General features: G+C 42.5%; 1 protein-coding gene across 4 annotated transcripts in view; it reads left to right on the top strand.

Annotated features, from left to right (window-relative positions):
• Positions 1-17,264, top strand: part of XPO4 (exportin 4) — a 90,782-nt gene that overhangs the window by 46,876 nt on the left and 26,642 nt on the right. For all 4 annotated transcript variants that reach the window (XM_060394482.1, XM_060394483.1, XM_060394484.1 and 1 more), the window contains 3 exons: positions 1,290-1,403; positions 5,630-5,787; positions 5,985-6,159. In XM_060394482.1, coding sequence (XP_060250465.1) covers positions 1,290-1,403; positions 5,630-5,787; positions 5,985-6,159 — 447 coding nt within the window. The remainder of the gene's footprint in view (positions 1-1,289; positions 1,404-5,629; positions 5,788-5,984; positions 6,160-17,264) is intronic.

Below are 17,264 nucleotides of genomic sequence, written 5' to 3' on the forward strand. Positions count from 1 at the left end.
GTAGACAGCTCATGGGGAGGCCTAGTGCTCAGTCATGTGTTCCCTTCTGGTGGAGCTGTACCCCAAATGGGAGCCTTGTGAGAGGATGAGGTCGTGGAGGAGGTGGTGTCTTCCCCACCATGTACAGAGTCCCTGCTGCTCCCAACTCCACAAGGGGGCAGACAGAGGAAGGGGAAAGTGAGCTGAATGGAACCTGGTTTGAGTTTCACTTTCGTTCAGCAGTCACGTAAAGGCAGACCATTTCTGGGGTGACTTTTCAGAAGCAAGTAATGGCTTCTGAAGGAGTTCTCAGTGCCCCTCCTTGCTCTTAAGACACAGAGTGAGATTAGATATTTATTAAGCAAAAATCTAAAACATTTCCAGAGCATTGCCTGTAATGTTCTCTTAATGATTTGGGCTTTGATGGAAATATAGCATTTGAACTTTTTTGCCACCTGTAGTTTTGGATAACCTGTTGAAGTTTCTCACTGGGTGATGAGCACGTGGCCTAACTGACATATGTTTGTGGGCGCTTAGCTTGTGCAGACGGGGTGCAGCGCTGTCTCTGTGTCCACACAGCCTTCTCCTTTCTCAAATCCTCAGTGGCTTTGTCCGTGTCTCCAAGTGAGTTCTGTTCACAGACACCTGCAGGTGTGTCATGGTGACTCTTGTGTGGCGAGGACAGGATTCTGTGTGCAGCAGCTAACCGTAAACGCCTGAACACTATAAACATTGGTTTTTAGTCTGAGATAGAGTGTGTGTAAACAGAAAAACTTCTTTGTCTGAAGTTGAATGCGCTGATGTGTGGGACTTGTTCTCCTTCTGCACCATGTGTATTTGCTCTTCCTGTTCTCTTTTTTTGTTTCCCAGAAAATGTATTTGGGGAAAATGCTGTTTTTCCAAGCAGACTGTATGAGACTTGCATTTTGTATAAGTGATTTTAGCTGCTGTAAGATCCTGGAGGGAAGTGATGGGATAAAAATGCAGAAGTTGATTTTTCTTTTTTTTTTTTTTGCCTGTGTTTTGGCATCTGTTTTGCATTGGTTTCCTTCTGTTGCCACCACTCAGATCGCCTATCCCTGCAGCGTGACATATAATTATAATGGAACTGTTATCTGCATTCCTGTAGCATTCTTTTTTTCCCAGCACTTAATGCCTTTTATTCCTTAGCTTCAGGCAGGAATTGTGTAGCATATGTGAAGAGGCTTAAACTGTTTCCATTACATTCTTTCTGGATGGCTCCGTTATATTTAGGCTTACATTTTCGACAAAGTCGGAATGTTATTGTGGTTGACCTTGACCCCAGATAACTGGGCAGACATTATATAGCCATGTTTGAGTCCTCACAGAACGTGCTCCTGAAGCCAACGGAGTCCTGGCGGGAGGCCCTCCTGGACAGCAGGGTCATGGAGCTGTTCTTTACCGTAAGTCCTGCCCCCACCCCCGCCCACAGGGAGGCCACAGAAGGGTGCCTCGGGAAGGCCAGCTTCTATATTTCTCTTAAGTGAAACAGGACAAATTGCTTTTGTCCTCCAAAGCCTTCTCTTCTAATCAGTATACTGCTTAAACAAAGATTATAAAGAAATGTTTTTGCTGGTTTATAAGAATGTCATGTAATTAGGATGGGTTTAATGTCATAGGGCTCAAGGTGTTGGCCTTGGGACCTCTTTACACTCTTAAAAATTATCGAGAACCCCAAACAGCTTTGGTTTATGTGGGTTATAGCTAATAGTGTTTATATTTTCCATATTAAAAATTCAAACTGAGAACTTTAAAATATAAATTATTAATTCACCTAAAAATAGCAATATCAGACCACTACATAGTAACATAAATAACATTTCAGTGAGCAAACAGCTACATTTTTAAAAACAAATTAAACCTTTAGTGAGAAGAGTGGCATAGTTGACATTTTTGCAGATGGCACTGGTATCTGGCCTCCTAGCCCAGGCTTCACCTCTGCTCCTTGTCTGGTTGGTTGCAGCTTTGCCATCATATTACTGACACGTAGAACGTGTGTGTGTTGGAGGCAGGGGTTGGGCAGTGGGGGTGGAGAACGCGGGCACTGCCCTCGGTGTGCTGAGAGGAGTGTTTACCGTATGACCTGCCAGAATCAAGGAAGTCCTCGGGACCCTGGGCCACATGAGAAGAGCTCTCTGGAGCAGTGCACTTTGTTGCCAGCCGTGGGCTAAGTCAGTGTTCTTGAGTAGCAGTTCACTTCGGCTGGACCCCTGCTTTAAATAGTCCTGCTTTTTGCTTGCTAAATAATGAAGAAGTTAGGAAGCTGTTCCCATCTTTGCCCAAGAGGGCCCCCAGTGTAATAGGCAGAAGCTAGGAAAAATACGTGTGTGTGTCTCTGATAGAGTGTGGGAGAGAGTGTGTGTGTGTGTGTATGTTGATCTGTCTGCAGATACAGTGCAAACATCCACATTAGTTATAGCAACTGGGACAAAAGTGCAGATAAAGACCAGTTTAAAAAATGATAAGCTATTTTGCTAAATCCCAACCATTAATTATAGTTTATCTGTTCATATGTTTTAAAAATGCTAGTCACCAGCCTTACAACTGGTTGCCTATTTATACAGCATTTAAAATGTGGTAGGCATATAGTATATATTTTTAAAAAAATAGCGAGAACAAGGTTGTTCGTCCCTTAGTGTACATAAAAATCTTTTTCTGTAGAAATGTTCAAACTGAGTATTACCTTGCATTTTATTCTGTAAATCCGAGAAGTAGTGGGTAAAAACAGTATTAGTATCAAAGGTGATTGTAACTACACTTTAACACTCTCTTGCCTGCCTCCGTGGGCAGAACTTGTTTTGATGTGGATCCAAGTTCAATTCTCTGTATTATTCATTTGACTGAAAACAGTTTTTGAAAAGGTAGAAAACTTTGCAGCAGTGCTGGAAGCGGCTCCTGGTCTGAACAGCTGTCTAGACGCGGCAGCAGCTGCCCCTGTCAGCTGGGAGCCTCCGTGGGCAGTCACACAGCCTTGAGAGTTAATCCTTTTGCTTTGTTATTTTAACAGTTTTGTATTCTGTGGCCTGTTACTTTCACGTATGCACTTTATGAACAATTTTAATTTTGTCATTTGTTAGAAAAATGTCATGACTAATCTTGTTTCATTCTTTTTTTTGAGTTTACTTTTTAAGTTTCAATTCTGTGAATTTATTGCCTCTTTGCAGCGTTTTTCCACAGGTTGTTACTTTTCTCTAGATTTGAATTGCTGCACTTGTACGTACTGTGTCATGGCCTCGACCTGGATTTGGCCCTTCTGGGTTCAGGGGGCTGGATGGCCTTCTGGCCCTTGCAGGTTGACGACTGATCCCGTTTTCTCCTTTCCCTTAGGAGCTGGAAAAGCCCCTCTCCTTAGTTTTTCCTTTCTGATCTTCCATGTTGTCTCTTCTTCACACTGCTTGCTGTGTGGATACTGGTGGTCCCGTCTCAGCTGTCAGCTTCGCAGCCGTGTGTGATCTCCTCGTACTTGTCTTCTGCTTATCGCCCGTCTCGCCCCACTCCTTGTCTGTGTTCAGTCTCAGAGCCTTCTGGTCCCGTGCTTCACCAGGCACTCGACTGGAGGCCCACAGACATCTTTGATTCCCCGTGTCTCTGCAGAGCCCAGCGTCTTACTCATGAGCCTTTCTTTACTCTGTATTTCCTGTCTTGCTTCTCCACTCACTTGCCTGGGTCTTTGGCTGGACTTAGCCTTTCTTTATCCCTCTGCTTTCCCCTATTCAGGTGTTGGATTTGGGTTTTAAGTTGTGTAATGTAGTTCAGATATGGTAGAGCCTCTGTGTGATGGAAGAACGGCAGGAATCTACATCTTCCATAAGAATCAGTTGTTGATTTATCATGCGCTTTATGTGGTTCATGTTTCAGGAAAGATAAGCCTGAACAATGAAGTCAGGCTCTGAGGATGGTTTGTTTTATTTTATTTATTTTATTTCATGACATGGTCCACGTTGGCTATTTCTTTTGCTTCCTCAGGTCTAGACCAGTGTTGAGCGACCACTTGGCTGATGAAGCAGCCCTCTGGGGCCCCAGACTGTGTTGTCTGTCACATTTAAATGTTGAAAAGGTTAAAAAACACAGTGACAGAAGTGTAGTTACAGCCTTCAGATAAGGCACTTAAGAATAGTTGTGTTCAGAAGTTCTTGAAGTAGAGTGTATACATGCACTTGTGCATCGTACTTTTAATCGACTTTATATAAAACTCAGGATTCTTTGAAAAACACTGTGTTGCTGTGGACCAGGGAGGGCCTGGCCAGGTGAGCTGCTGGGCTTTGCAGGTCGTGAGTTCTCCAAAGCAGCTTCTACTCCACCCTATGAAGACAAGCACACAGCAAAACCTCCGTGACAGCTGTTAAGTCATGAGTTCTGTGTAATTTTCACGTGTCCTAAAATACTGTATTCTTCTTCAATTTTGTTTTTCCCAGCCACATACAAAGGTAAACAGTTCTTACCTCACAGGCTACACAGAAGCAGGCAGGAAGCCAGGTCTGGCCCATGGCCTGTGGGTTGCCAACCCCTTTTCTAAACCAGAGAGGGTAACATGTCAGTAGATAAGTTAATTTTGTGACTTGTAGCGAGTTTCTAATATTTTAAGTTTCTTAGAACCTTAAGAAGCTCAGGAATTGAAGACTGATGGGGAATCCATCTGAGAACTGGGGGTGTGTAAGTGCTCAGTGTCTCACCCCTGCACCAGTGCATACTTGGGAAACGTTCTACCTTCACATAACTTATATGTGATTTGTATAGTCAGAGTGAAATCATCTGAAACCCGTGGAGAATAAATGTATACATTGTGACATTCAGAAAGCAGAGAGGTTTGTGTAGGGGAAAGGGGGCTGGAAAAGTGAAATGCTTGTGGAAAGTAGAAGATGGCCATAGTACGTGTGGTAGATTAAGATGAGAAGTTTCCTGTGAGTTCTCTGAACCATTTTCCTGGGTTGTTTTGGTTATTACGTCTGAGAACATTAATGACCTTCATCGGAATGCTGTATACCAGGTGTTTCAGATCAGTATTGCAGAACTGAAATAAAATCTAGATGAGGTTCAAAGTGAACTTAAATAGAATCTAAGTAAAATTAAAAAAAAATAATTTATTAATTGCAATGATGCAGCATAAAATGAGATTCGGACAACTTGTAGGCAGTCTCAGAGTTAATGGAAGACTGTTTATGTGTTGTTTGAGTGAGCGTGCGCCTAGGAATGGAGGGGAGCGCTGGTTTTCTGAGTGTGATTGTCTGCATCCACCGGAGCGCCATCTGCCTGAACTTCGCTAACTTTAGCAGGAGCCTGGGTGAGGCATAGTTAGCGTAATACAGACGACTGTCGTCCTTGCTGTTTTTAGAAGGAGCAGTGTGCCTAACTGGCCAGCATCTGTTTCTCTCTTTGTCACAATAGGCTGGAGACAGTTCAGTTTTCACAATGTAGGTAGCCCTCCATTGAAGATTAACTGATACGTTTAAAATCATGGCCTGTAACAAAGCAATGCACTGAGGCACAATTTTCAAATTTAACTTCGGAATCAGTTTTCTAGAAATAATCGGCTGCAGTGAATTTTTCTCTCCCTTCATTTGGCATGATAGAAACGTGACCCTTATAAAAGAAGAATTTATTTTTATGGATTAGCTCATCTTTCCAACAGGTACATCGAAAGATCAGAGAGGATTCTGACATGGCCCAGGACTCGCTGCAGTGCCTTGCACAGTTGGCGTCCCTGCACGGGCCTGTCTTCCCTGATGAGGGCGCTCAGGTGGACTACCTCGCCCACTTCATTGAGGGCCTGTTGGGCACCATCAACGGGTAGGTGTCCCAGCCGGGAGCGGCCCTGGCTCTCCTGCATGGTTTGCGGTGGAGGGGAAGAGAAACCAGTGATTCCCCTTAACCCTCTGAAGTAGTTATATGTGAGTGAGCACACAGAGACTTGCCTTTGGAACAAGTGGGTGGAAACCAGTTCCCCCTGCTCCACTTAATGCCGGTGCCCACACCTTGGGTTGTAGGATCGAGATAGAAGACTCTGAGGCTGTGGGCATCTCCAGCATCATCAGCAACCTGATCACCGTGTTCCCTCGAAACGTGCTGACTGCCATCCCCCGAGAGCTGTTCTCGTCCTTCGTCAACTGCCTCACGCACCTCACCTGCTCTTTTGGGCGCAGCGCTGCACTAGAGGAAGTGGTAAGTTGCTCCTCTTATCACACGGCATCCGTCTCTCCGTCCATCTCACAGTGAGGGCTGCTCTGCTTCTGAGCACTGCTCACAGTGAGTCATCATTTTAAAGGCATGTGTTCTTGTTTATATGTGCAAATTATTTGGTGATCTGTGCTTGGAAACATGGCTTTTAAAACATTTGTGATTAAAATCACTTTCAGTTCAGTCGCTCAGTCATATCCAACTCTTTGTGACCCCATGGGGTGCAGCATGCCAGGCTTCCCTTATTGGTCTAAGTAATTATTTTTAATTTCTTTTGTTTATTTTTTATAATTTTATTTATTTATTTTTGGCTACACGGGCCTTTTTTTCACTTGTGGCAGGTGGGGACCACTCTCTGGTTGTGGTGCTTGGGCTTCTCATTGCGATGGCTTCTCTTGTTTGGATCCTGAGCTCTAGACCACAGGGCTCAGGAGTTGTGGTGCACAGACTTAGTTGCTCTTCGGCATGTGGAATTTTCCCTGATCAGAGATCAACCCCGTGTCTCTTGCATTGGCAGGCAGATTCTTTACCACTGAGCCACTTTAGCCCTGGTCTAAAGATTTTAAGTTGAGATAATTTAGTACATGAATATAGGAAATGGAGTGAAATGTTTATATTAAATATTATGCTGAAAGCCCATTTTAATATTAAGCTGTTTGATTAAGTTCAGAGGATGCTGTGAGCTTTATGGTATGGTTGTGACTATATATAATTTTAAGTATTGCTTGAGAATTTAAAAATCTTGGGCTTACCTGAAAATTGCATAAATATAATTTGGTTCAAATAATTGTAACCCTATTTATTTTGATTAGACTATGCTCTTGAAAATATTTTTGGTGCTATGGTTTAATAATATACCTTAGTAAATTCTAATTTACATTAAAATGAAGACCAATTCCATTACTCAGAGATGTTTCTAGGTACAGATTTTAAATGAATATCTTCCAAGTTTTATATTTAATCTAGAAAACAGGTACTAAACTTTCTGACAACAAAGCTGCGTGTGTAACAGTTACTGTGAATAACTCCATTAATCTTGGGAAGTAATTGATTTTTTTCCCTGCAAAGTAGTTATTGTTGAAGCTAATTTTTCTTTTTATGAAATGTAAATCCTTTTCAAAGATTCTAAGGGTAAGAAGATGATTTGTGAACATTTGACAGAATTTCGAGTGAAGTCCTAACGGCTGTTTTGTTGGGAGGTCTGGCAACATGTGTGGAAGTGTATAGTGTCCCTTTTTGTAGGTGTCAGAACATGAAGAACTCAGATGTGGCTGTGTCCGCACTGTGGGTGCCCCGTGGTTTGATGGAGAAGGAGCCAGGCCAGGAAGACATTTGTGTGTTGGAAAGTGTGGGTCATGGAGGAATAGAGATTTACAGGCCTCACATGTGAGATCTGAATTTCTGGGCGAGGAAAATGATGTTCTAGGCGTGGAAGTACACGGTGAGTTAAAGGAAGCTTTACTCAAACCCTTTTCAAGTGATCACAGATACTGAGTCAGTAGCGCTTCACATCCTGAGTCCCCCCTTCCCCTACCCCTTCCCCCTTGTCTCGTTTTCTTTTCTAAACCCTGGGGGTTAAACAGAATAAGCACGTTTAGAAGCACAGCTGCTTTTTAGTGTCTGTCTGTGGGTTGAGGAATCTTCTAACCATCTTATAGAGGAATTGCTGAAAGATACGTAACATTTTTGGTTTGCAGGTTTTGAAGTTGAGCATTTATTTATTTTGTCTAGGGAACTAACAACTTGGAAAACATTGTTTCTGCCAAGGTTTGACAGAAGTATTGGAACTCAGAGGGCCTGGATGCACTTGCAGAGAGCGGGTGTTTCTTGTGCTGTCTTCCTTTCTTTTAACAAATTGATTTCTTTTAACCTGTTTATGATGTTTAAAAAATGGTGTTAGAAACAGTTGGTTATCCATCGAAAAAAGCGGAGGGAAAAGATTTGTCTAATGCTTTCCATGACTCATAGCAACCAAATTGGCAAGGGTTGTACTGCTTACAAGACTACCATTGGAACAACTAGATCTATTGGCTAGGGTTTCATAAGGGAACACTTGAGGAGGCCCGGCCACCTCAGGGCAGGTGGGCGAGTCCCAGCGACGCTGGCCCTTAGGAGGGCTGCTGGGTCAGTCCAGTTCTGTGAATGTTTATCTATCGCCTACATTTCACCAGGCACTGTGTTTGATAAATACATTGTTTAGCGTTAAGAATTTGGAAAGTCATATATGTTTTCCAAAAGGAAAAAGTTAATCTAAGAGTGTAACGTTAAAAATTCTCTGAAAAGTTATAATTTAGACTATTTATTCAGAGGCTAGGAATACTGTCATATGCATGGGTGCTCTGAGTCAAATTAATTCTGTGCTGTGAGTACTGGCTAGAAAAACAAGAGAATGAATTCATTTCTATTGCATTTGACATTCAGAGACTTCTCTAAATTCTTCTTTTTAAAAAAAAAAAATATTTATTTGGCTGCACCTGGACTTAGTTGCAGCTCACAGGATCTTTAGTTGCAGCATGAGAAGTTTTAGTTGCAGCTTAAGGGATCTAGTTCCCCAACCAGGGACTGAACCCGGGCCCCCTGCATTGGGAGCGTGGAGTCTTAGCCACTGGACCACCAGGGAAGTCCCTAAATTCTTTTTAAAATGCAGAGATCATGACTTTTTATTTGTAACATTTCTGTGTTTTTTCTCTATGTTGAGATTTTTGCTTCATATGATGCTACACTCAGAAAGGGGCTTTCTAGGTGGCGCTAGTAGTGAAGAACCTAAAGAACCCAGCTACCAGTGCCTGAAACGTAAGAGACACTGGGGTTGGGAAGATCCCCTGGAGGCAGAAATGGCAACCCACTCCAGCATTCTTGCGTGGAGATCCCATGGACTGAGGATCCTGGCGGACTATAGTCTTTAGAGTCACAAAAAATACAGTCACAGAGACACAATTGAAGTGACTTAGCATGCATGCATACCAGAAAGAATATAGCAGATGAGCAACAGCACAGACTGTTTTAGTTCTTTCCATCTTTAATCTTTCGTATGTCCTTGCTTGCTATTTTACACTATATATTATCTGATACATGTATTACACATGTATTATCTGTCATTGGACTTGTGGGTTATGGCAAGCATATAAAATTTAAACTTATTGTGGAGTATTTTGTTCATGTCAAGTAAAAACTTTATATGTGTGTGTGTGTGTGTATGTATAAACATTGTGAAGAATAATAAGATGAACAGCTGTGTGCCAGCCATGCAGATACTACAGTATATCGCTGGGGCCTTTACCCCTTCCACCTACCTGGAGTTTCCCCCTGTTGTCATAAGCACGGTTTATATTGCACAAGTTACTTCTGCCAAATGATTTTGTGTCGTGTTTGCTAACGAGCGCTGCCAGGGTGCCGGGCTGTGCTGTTGGCTCCTTTCCACCCTCTGTGACCTCGACGGTTCTGCGTGCTCGCCTTCCCGAGTCCTCCTGAGAGCAGAAGAGCAGCCCCTGGCTGTTTACAGGAAACAGGAGTTCAGCAGGCTTTTCATTAGCAGTGTGGCTCCATGTGAGAGCTGATGGCTCATAGCCACTTACTGTAGTTATGCCTGTGGATCATAATGCTTTTCTTAACTGAGTCAGGTAACACACGTTTATATATGAAGACAATGCTCCCGGGCAAAGAGAGAGCTTCCCAGTTTTGTGAAAATGATTTGGAGTTGTCACGTTGATTTTTTGCTGTTTGTAGAAAAAGGTCTGTGGGAGTTGTCTACAGCGTAGCAGTCAGATGTTAGAACCATATTGGCACCATGTTTTATCTGGTATACTTTTACAGTATCTGACATTAGGCACACATGCATACTTTATTTTTATAGTAGAGTTTTAGATTCATAGCAAAATGGAGTGAAAATAGAGAATTCCCCCCGCCCCCAACACACAGCCTTCCCCACCATCAGCATCCTACCCGAGGGTGCATGTGTGACAGTTGATGAACCTACCCTGACTGTCACCAGCACCCCGAGCCCACGTCTTTGTTGGGGTTCACTCTGTTACATGGGTCATGGGTGTGGATATGTGTGATGAGTGCATCCGCCATTATGGTTTCACACAGACGAGTCTAACTGCCCCCAGCCCACCCCTCCCTGACAACCAGGGCTTTTTCCTTGTCTCCAAAGTGTGGCCTTTAAATGTCATATAGTTGGAATTGTATAGTAATGCTAGATTTTAATCTGAAATTCACATGCATGTTAAAAGGAGACCAGATTCACATACTGAAACTTTTCTTCCCCAAACTTCATTTGGCAGTGTTTTCATAAACAAAATTAACCACTATTTGTATGTGTCCAAGTGGTTCTTGTTGTTGTTCAATTGCTAAGTTGTGTCTCAGACACTTTTGACCCCAAGGACGGCAGCGTGCCAGCCTTCCCTGTCCTTCACTATCTCCCAGAGTTTGCTTAAACTCATGTCCATTGAGTCAGTGATGCCATCTGGCCATCTCATCCTCTATCGTCCCCTTCTCCTCCTACCCTCAGTCTTTCCCAGCATCAGAGTCTTTTCCAGTGAGTCAGTTCTTCGCATCAGGTGGCCAAAGTACTGGAGCTTCAGCATCAGGTGGCCAAAGTACTGGAGCTTCAGCATCTCTCCTTCCAGTGAATATTCAGGACTGATTTCCTTTAGGGTGGACTGGTTGGATCTCCTTGCAGTCCAAGGGATTCTCAAGAGTCTTCTCCAATACCACAATTCGAAAGCATCAATTCTTTGGTGCTCAGCCTTCTTTATGGTCCAGCTCTCACATCTGTACTTGAGTACTGGTTAACCATAGCTTTGACTAGACGGACCTTTGTTGGCAAAGTGATGTCTCTGCTTTTTAATATGCTGTCTAGGTTGGTCATAACTTTTCTTCCAAGGAGCAAGTGTCTTTTAATTTCATGGCTGCAGTCACTGTCCACAGTGATTTTGGAGCCCAAGAAAATAAAGTCTGTCACTGTTTCCATCTTTGCCCCTTCTATTTGCCATGAAGTGATGGGACCAAAGGCCATGATCTTAGTTTTTTGAATGTTGAGTTTTAAGCCAGCTTTTTCAGTCTCCTTTTTCACCCTCATCAAAAGGCTCTTTAGTTTCTCTTCACTTTCTGCGATTAGGGTGGTGTCATCTACATATCTGAGGTTGTTGGTATTTCTCCAGGCAGTCTTGATTCCAGCTTGTGATTCATTCAGCTGGACATTTTGCACAATGTACCCTGCATATATAAGTTAAATAAGTAGGCTGACAGTACACAGCCTTGACGAACTGTTTTCCCGATTTGGAACCAGTCTGTTGTTCCCTGTCCAGCTCTAACTTGCTTCTTGACCTATATACAGATTTCTCAGGAGGCAGGTCAGGTGGTCGGATATTCCATCTCTTAAGAATTTTTCACAGTTTGTTGTGATCCACATAGTCAAAGGCTTCAGTGAAGTCAATGAAGCAAAAGTACATATTTTTTGGAGTTCCCTTTCTTTTTCTATGATCCAGTGGATGTTGTCAATTTTGTCAACATCCACTGGTTCCTCTGTCTTTTCTAAATCCAACTTGTACGTGTGGAAGATCGTGGTTCATGTCCTGCTGAAGCCTTGCTTGGAGAATTTTGAGCATAATCTTGCTATCATGTGAAATGAGTGCAGTTGTATGGAATTTGAACATTCTTTGGCATTGCCTTTCTTTGGGATTGGAATGAAAACTGACCTTTTCTAGTCCTGTAGCCACTGGTGAGTTTTCCAAATGTGCTGGCATATTGAGTGCAGCACTCTTGGCAGCATCAACTTTTAGGATTTGAAATAGCTCTGCTGGAATTCCATCACCTCCACTAGCTTTGTTCATAGTGACGCTTCCTAAGGCCCACTTGACTTAATACTCCAGCATTCTGGCTCTAGGTGAGTGATCACACCGTTGAGGTTATCTGGGTCATTAAGATCTTTTTTGTGCAGTTCTTCTGTGTATTCTTGCCACATCTTCTTAGTATATTCTGCTCCTGTTAGGACCATACCATTTCTGTCCTTTATTGTGCCCATCTTTACATGAAATGTTCCCTTGGTATCTCCAATTTTCTTGAGGAGATCTCTAGTCTTTCCCATTCTATTGTTTTCCTCTATTTCTTTGCTTGTTCACTTAAGAAGGCTTTATCTCTCCTTGCTGTTCTCTGGAACTCTGCATTCAGTTGGGTTTATCCTCTTTGCCTTTCACTTCTCTTCTTTCAGGAATTCATAAGGCCTCCTCAAACAACCATTTTGCCTTTTTGCATTTTTTTTTCTTGGGGATGGTCTTGATCAGTGCCTCCTGTACAATGTCACAAACCTCTGTCCATAGTTTATCAGGCACTCTATCAGATCTAATCCCTTGAATCTATTTGTCACTTCCACTGTACAATCATACAGGATAGTGTTTAGGGCATACTTGAATTACTGTGATATTGAATGGTTTGCCTTGAAAACAAGCTGAGATCATTCTGTCATTTTTTGAGATTGCACACAGGTACTGCATTTCAGACTCTTCTGTTTGAGGACTACTCCATTTCTTCTAAGGGATTTTTGCCCACAGTAGTAGATATAGTGGTCATCTGAATTAAATTCACTCATTCCCATCCATTTTAGTTCACTGATTCTAAGATGTTGATGTTTACTCTTGCCATCTCCTGCTTGATCACGTCCAGTTTACCTTGATTCCTGAACCTAACATTCCAGGTTCCTATGTGATACTGTTCTTTACAGCACTGGACTTTACTTTCCCTACCAGACAGCCACAGCTGAGTGCCATTTGCACTTTGGCACAGCCTCTTCATTCTTTCTGGAGCTATTAGTAATTGCCCTCTGCCCTTCCCCTATAGCACATTGGACACCTTCTGACCAGGGGGAGCTCACCTTCTGGTGTCATATCCTTTTGCCTTTTCATACTGTTCATGGGGTTCTTGCAGCAAGAATACTGGAGTGATTTGCCATTCCCTCCTGCAGTGGACCACGTCTTGTCAGAACTCTCCACGGTGACCCGTCCATCTTGTGTGGCTCTGCATGGCATGGCTCCTGGCTTCATTGGGTTATCCAAGCCCCTTTGCTATGACAAGGCTGTGATCCATGAGTGGGTTCAAATAGTTACCAGATAGAAAAGCAGACTGTTTTCCTGAGGCTGGAGAGCTGCAAGTTCACCCCTCTGTACGCTCGCAAGTTAATTATGGGTGTTGACGTGTCAGTGCTGATATCCTATTTTAATTACGTTCTCCACCCTCTGTTCCCAGACGAAGTGAGTGGGGTCAAGTGCCCCCCTAAGCTCCAGGGCCTCTCTAGAGCTCTGCTGGCAGTGGGCCCAAGGGCCCCCAGGCACGAGCAGTGTCCAGCTTGGTCCCTTCGTCAGCTCTGGGCACGTGCTCTGGCTTGGCTGCTGGGTGCTGGCCAGAGGGGCAGTGGAGCAGGGCCAAAGCATTAGGAGAAAGTGCTGGGCCGGGTTTCAGTTCTCTGATTAGACTGAAAGATTTAGCTGCCAATTGTCATCAGCCAGATTTCTCACACTTTGCCTGATGAGTCACTTGTGCTGGTTTCCAAGTGGAACAGAAGGGTCTGGGAAGTTTGCAGTGCTTATTTTAGATCCGCTTCAGGGAGGGGGCTGAGTGTCCGATGTGATCCTGCTTTGTCTCACGTCAGGGCTTTGTGCAAGGGACTGTGGAACGCTCTTCCAAGAGTGAACAGCTTCTAACTAAGGCTTTGACAGTTTTTTTGTACTTCTCTGTCAGAATTTCAGATTAAACATGGTAAGCGTGCATCACGTGTGTGCTTAGGAACAGTGTGAAACATTGCTTCTTCCTCCTGAGACGTGGGCTCAGAGGATGCTATTCCTCTTAAGGTATGTTACCGGTCTGTTTATTTTGGCAAGATAAACTGTTAAGACTTAACAAATGATGTCTGCAAAGCACATGCTTGGTGAAGTGTATTGACAGGCCGCAGATGTTTCTCTGGGTGGAGACTGTCTTGTTGATCCCCCTGCTCCATCCTTAGCTGGCTCTGGGTTAGATTTGTGTTGAAGGTTCCTGGTCAGCTGCTCTGCTGCTGCTGCTCAAAGGAGATCCAGCACTTACCTGACCGCTTTATGTGTCTTTCTCGAGTCCTGAGAACCAGCATCCATGACTGTGTTATAGCATATACAATACAGATGAAAAATAAATAATAACAAAATGCCCACGGGTGAGCCCTCAACCCAACTGAGAATATTACTGACTGAGTAATATTCCATTGTACATCTGTACCACATCTTTATCCATTCATCTGTTGATGGACATTTAGGTTCCTTCCATGTCTTGGCTATTGTGAATACTGCTGCTATGAACACATTTGTCTTTTTCAGATATATGTCTTTATCATCTTCTTATAGTTGGCAACACCTTGTTGTTTTTCACTTCCTTGGTCAGGTTTATTCATAAGTATTTTATTTTTTTGTATTTGATTTTAAAAGGGATTTTTTTTTAACTTTCTCCTCCTGACGTTTCATTAATGCAGTGTTTCCCTCTTGTGTCCTGTCGCAGAGCCCACTCATTTGTTTCTGAGGCTGCTCTGCACTGATGGGGGGCTCCCGAGGTGAACCTGGGCTCCGGGCCCTGCACATACCCCACACCCCTGATTGTGGCTCCAGCCACACTCCAGCCTATTTGGCCTGTCTCCACACAGCCCGCCCTGTGCTCACCCCAGGTCTGTCTACACTAAGGCTGGAGACAGCAGGTGGTGACCAGGACCCTGCGTGCACATCTCTCTGTCCTGCCAGCTGCATTCCTTGCCGCTCCCCCAGCTGGTGAAGGGGGACCCCAGGGTGAGAGCACCTTATATAGATGCAGTCTAAATGAATTTATAGGGGGAGATGAGCTTCAAGTCCTTCTCTTCCACCATCTTCCCAGCCTCAATCAGATTCTTAAGCTGTTTCTTTCATCTGTTTTTTTTTTTTGTTTGTTTGTTTTTTTGCTGTTGGATTGCAAGAGTTTCTTATATTTGGATATTAACTTCCTACCAAATATACGGTTTGCAAATATCTTTTCCCCATTTGTTAGATTGTCTTTTTGTTTTGTTGCTGTTTTTCTCTGCTGCCAGCAACATGCATCAAATAGCCCTTCCTTCCCTAATGATTTGTAAGACTGTTACTATCTAGTGTTCACATACTAGTTGAACTTTCTTGAGCTCTAACCACTTCCATTGGTCAGCTAGTCTGTTTTTGCACCTGTGTTTTGTTTTAAGGTGATGTCAGTTCCCACTGTACCCTGGATTTTCAGGAGGAATCTTGACTGTGTTAGCTTTTTTATTTCCTGTAAAAATTGTGTCAGTTTTTCAAGTTGGATTGTGCTTAGGATTATAGTGATTCTTTAGTGAAAAGTGGACATCTCTACTGTATTAATTCTGCCCATAAATGTATTTCTCTATATTAATTAAGGTATAATTTATTACCTTTCAATAAGGAATAAGTTTTCCTTTAGTGCCTTTCATTCTTGTTGCTGTTGTAAATAGTATCTTCTGTAAGTATCATTTTTGAGATTGCTGCTGGCATGGAGAATTGAAGTTGGCGTTTGTATGTTGATCTGATATTTACTGACCTTTCAGAATTCTTACTGATTCTAATGATTTTCCTCTGCGGACAGTTGTGTCATCTGAATAATGACAGTCTTGCTTTTTTCAGTCTTCACCATTTGTATTTCTGACGCTTAGTGTATGGTTCATTTCTTATGGTGCAGTGTTGAATCAAATGGTAGTAGAAGACATCTTTTCTGGTTCATCATTCAGAGTAATGTTTGCTAACTGTTTTTGAGCTCTCCTTTATCAGAATGAGTAATAGGCTTTTTGTTTGTTTTTAAATTTTGATTCCTGGGTCTTCATTGTGATATGTGGTCTTTCTCTACTTGCATGGGGGCCTCTCTAGTTGCAGCGTGTGGGCATAGTTGCCCTGAGGCAGGTGAGATCTTAGTTCCTTGACCAGGGATGGAACCTGTATCCTCGGCATTGGAAGATGGATTCTTAAACACCGAACTACCAGGGAAGTCCCACTAATAGATTTTTAAAACATGGTTGAGTATTGAATATCATTAATTGTGTTTCTACTTGATCTGTTAGTGTGATCAGTTGGTTCTGTAGATTTTTCTTTTGTTAAAGTTGCCCTTGCATTTCTGAGTTGAACCCAGCTCAACCATGTGTCATGGCCTTTTGTGAATGGCTGGGTTTGTTTGGTGTCAAGATAACATCACTTCCTGAGTTATGTCTTTCTGATTCTTGTTTCCTCTTCTCTGGATCAGTCTCTGTAAGATTGGTTGGGTTTTTTTTTGGTTGTTTTTTGCTAGTTTAGTAGATCTCACCTGTAAGTTTACTAAGCTGGTATTTTCTTTGGGGAAAGAATTTAAACTTAAAAAATCTGAATAGTTAGTTATGGGAGTATTCAGGTTTCCTTTTTGCCTTGATCCAAATATGAAGACACTTTTTTTCCCCCAATAATACATTTATTAGAATGAAACATGCCTATTTCTTATAATTTTGTTCTTACTGTTATTTCAGAATACAGTTTTAATGTGAAAATGGTATATGGTCATTGGTAAAAGTAATTCAGATAGTACCTAAAATTAAAATTCTCCAACATTCCAACACATATCACTTTATTGCCATCTGTTGATTCACATCCAGACCTATATAATACCTTTATATAATCAGCATCTCATGTCATTAATTGGAGTTAGAAATCGTTTTTAATGCAAAACCTTAAAGGAATGATTCAGTGAATTAGTTTGTACTGTTTTCAGTAATGCTGCAGCAAACACTCTCATGCACAAATCACAAGTGACTCCCCTGTTGGACAGACATTCTTTAATCAGCTCCATTTTCAGGTAACCCCTCAAATGGTGTCTTGTTCTCTGTAAGGTTTTCCTTCACAGCTGCCCTTTCATGAATTAGGCAGCCTGTAACAGTGGATGTGTCCTTGAGAGAAAGAACTTAGTCATTAAAACTATAACATAGGTTCTTGTATTTTTTCATAATGCTCTTTGTTTCATACAAAATTTCTGATGGCTTATAAAAAGAACGTTTAGAGTGAGATAATCTTTTAGAACTTGCAGAAGGCAATTAGATG

Source organism: Ovis aries, chromosome 10 (genome assembly GCF_016772045.2).
Source record: "Ovis aries strain OAR_USU_Benz2616 breed Rambouillet chromosome 10, ARS-UI_Ramb_v3.0, whole genome shotgun sequence".
In the NCBI taxonomy this organism is placed as follows: Eukaryota; Metazoa; Chordata; class Mammalia; order Artiodactyla; family Bovidae; genus Ovis; species Ovis aries.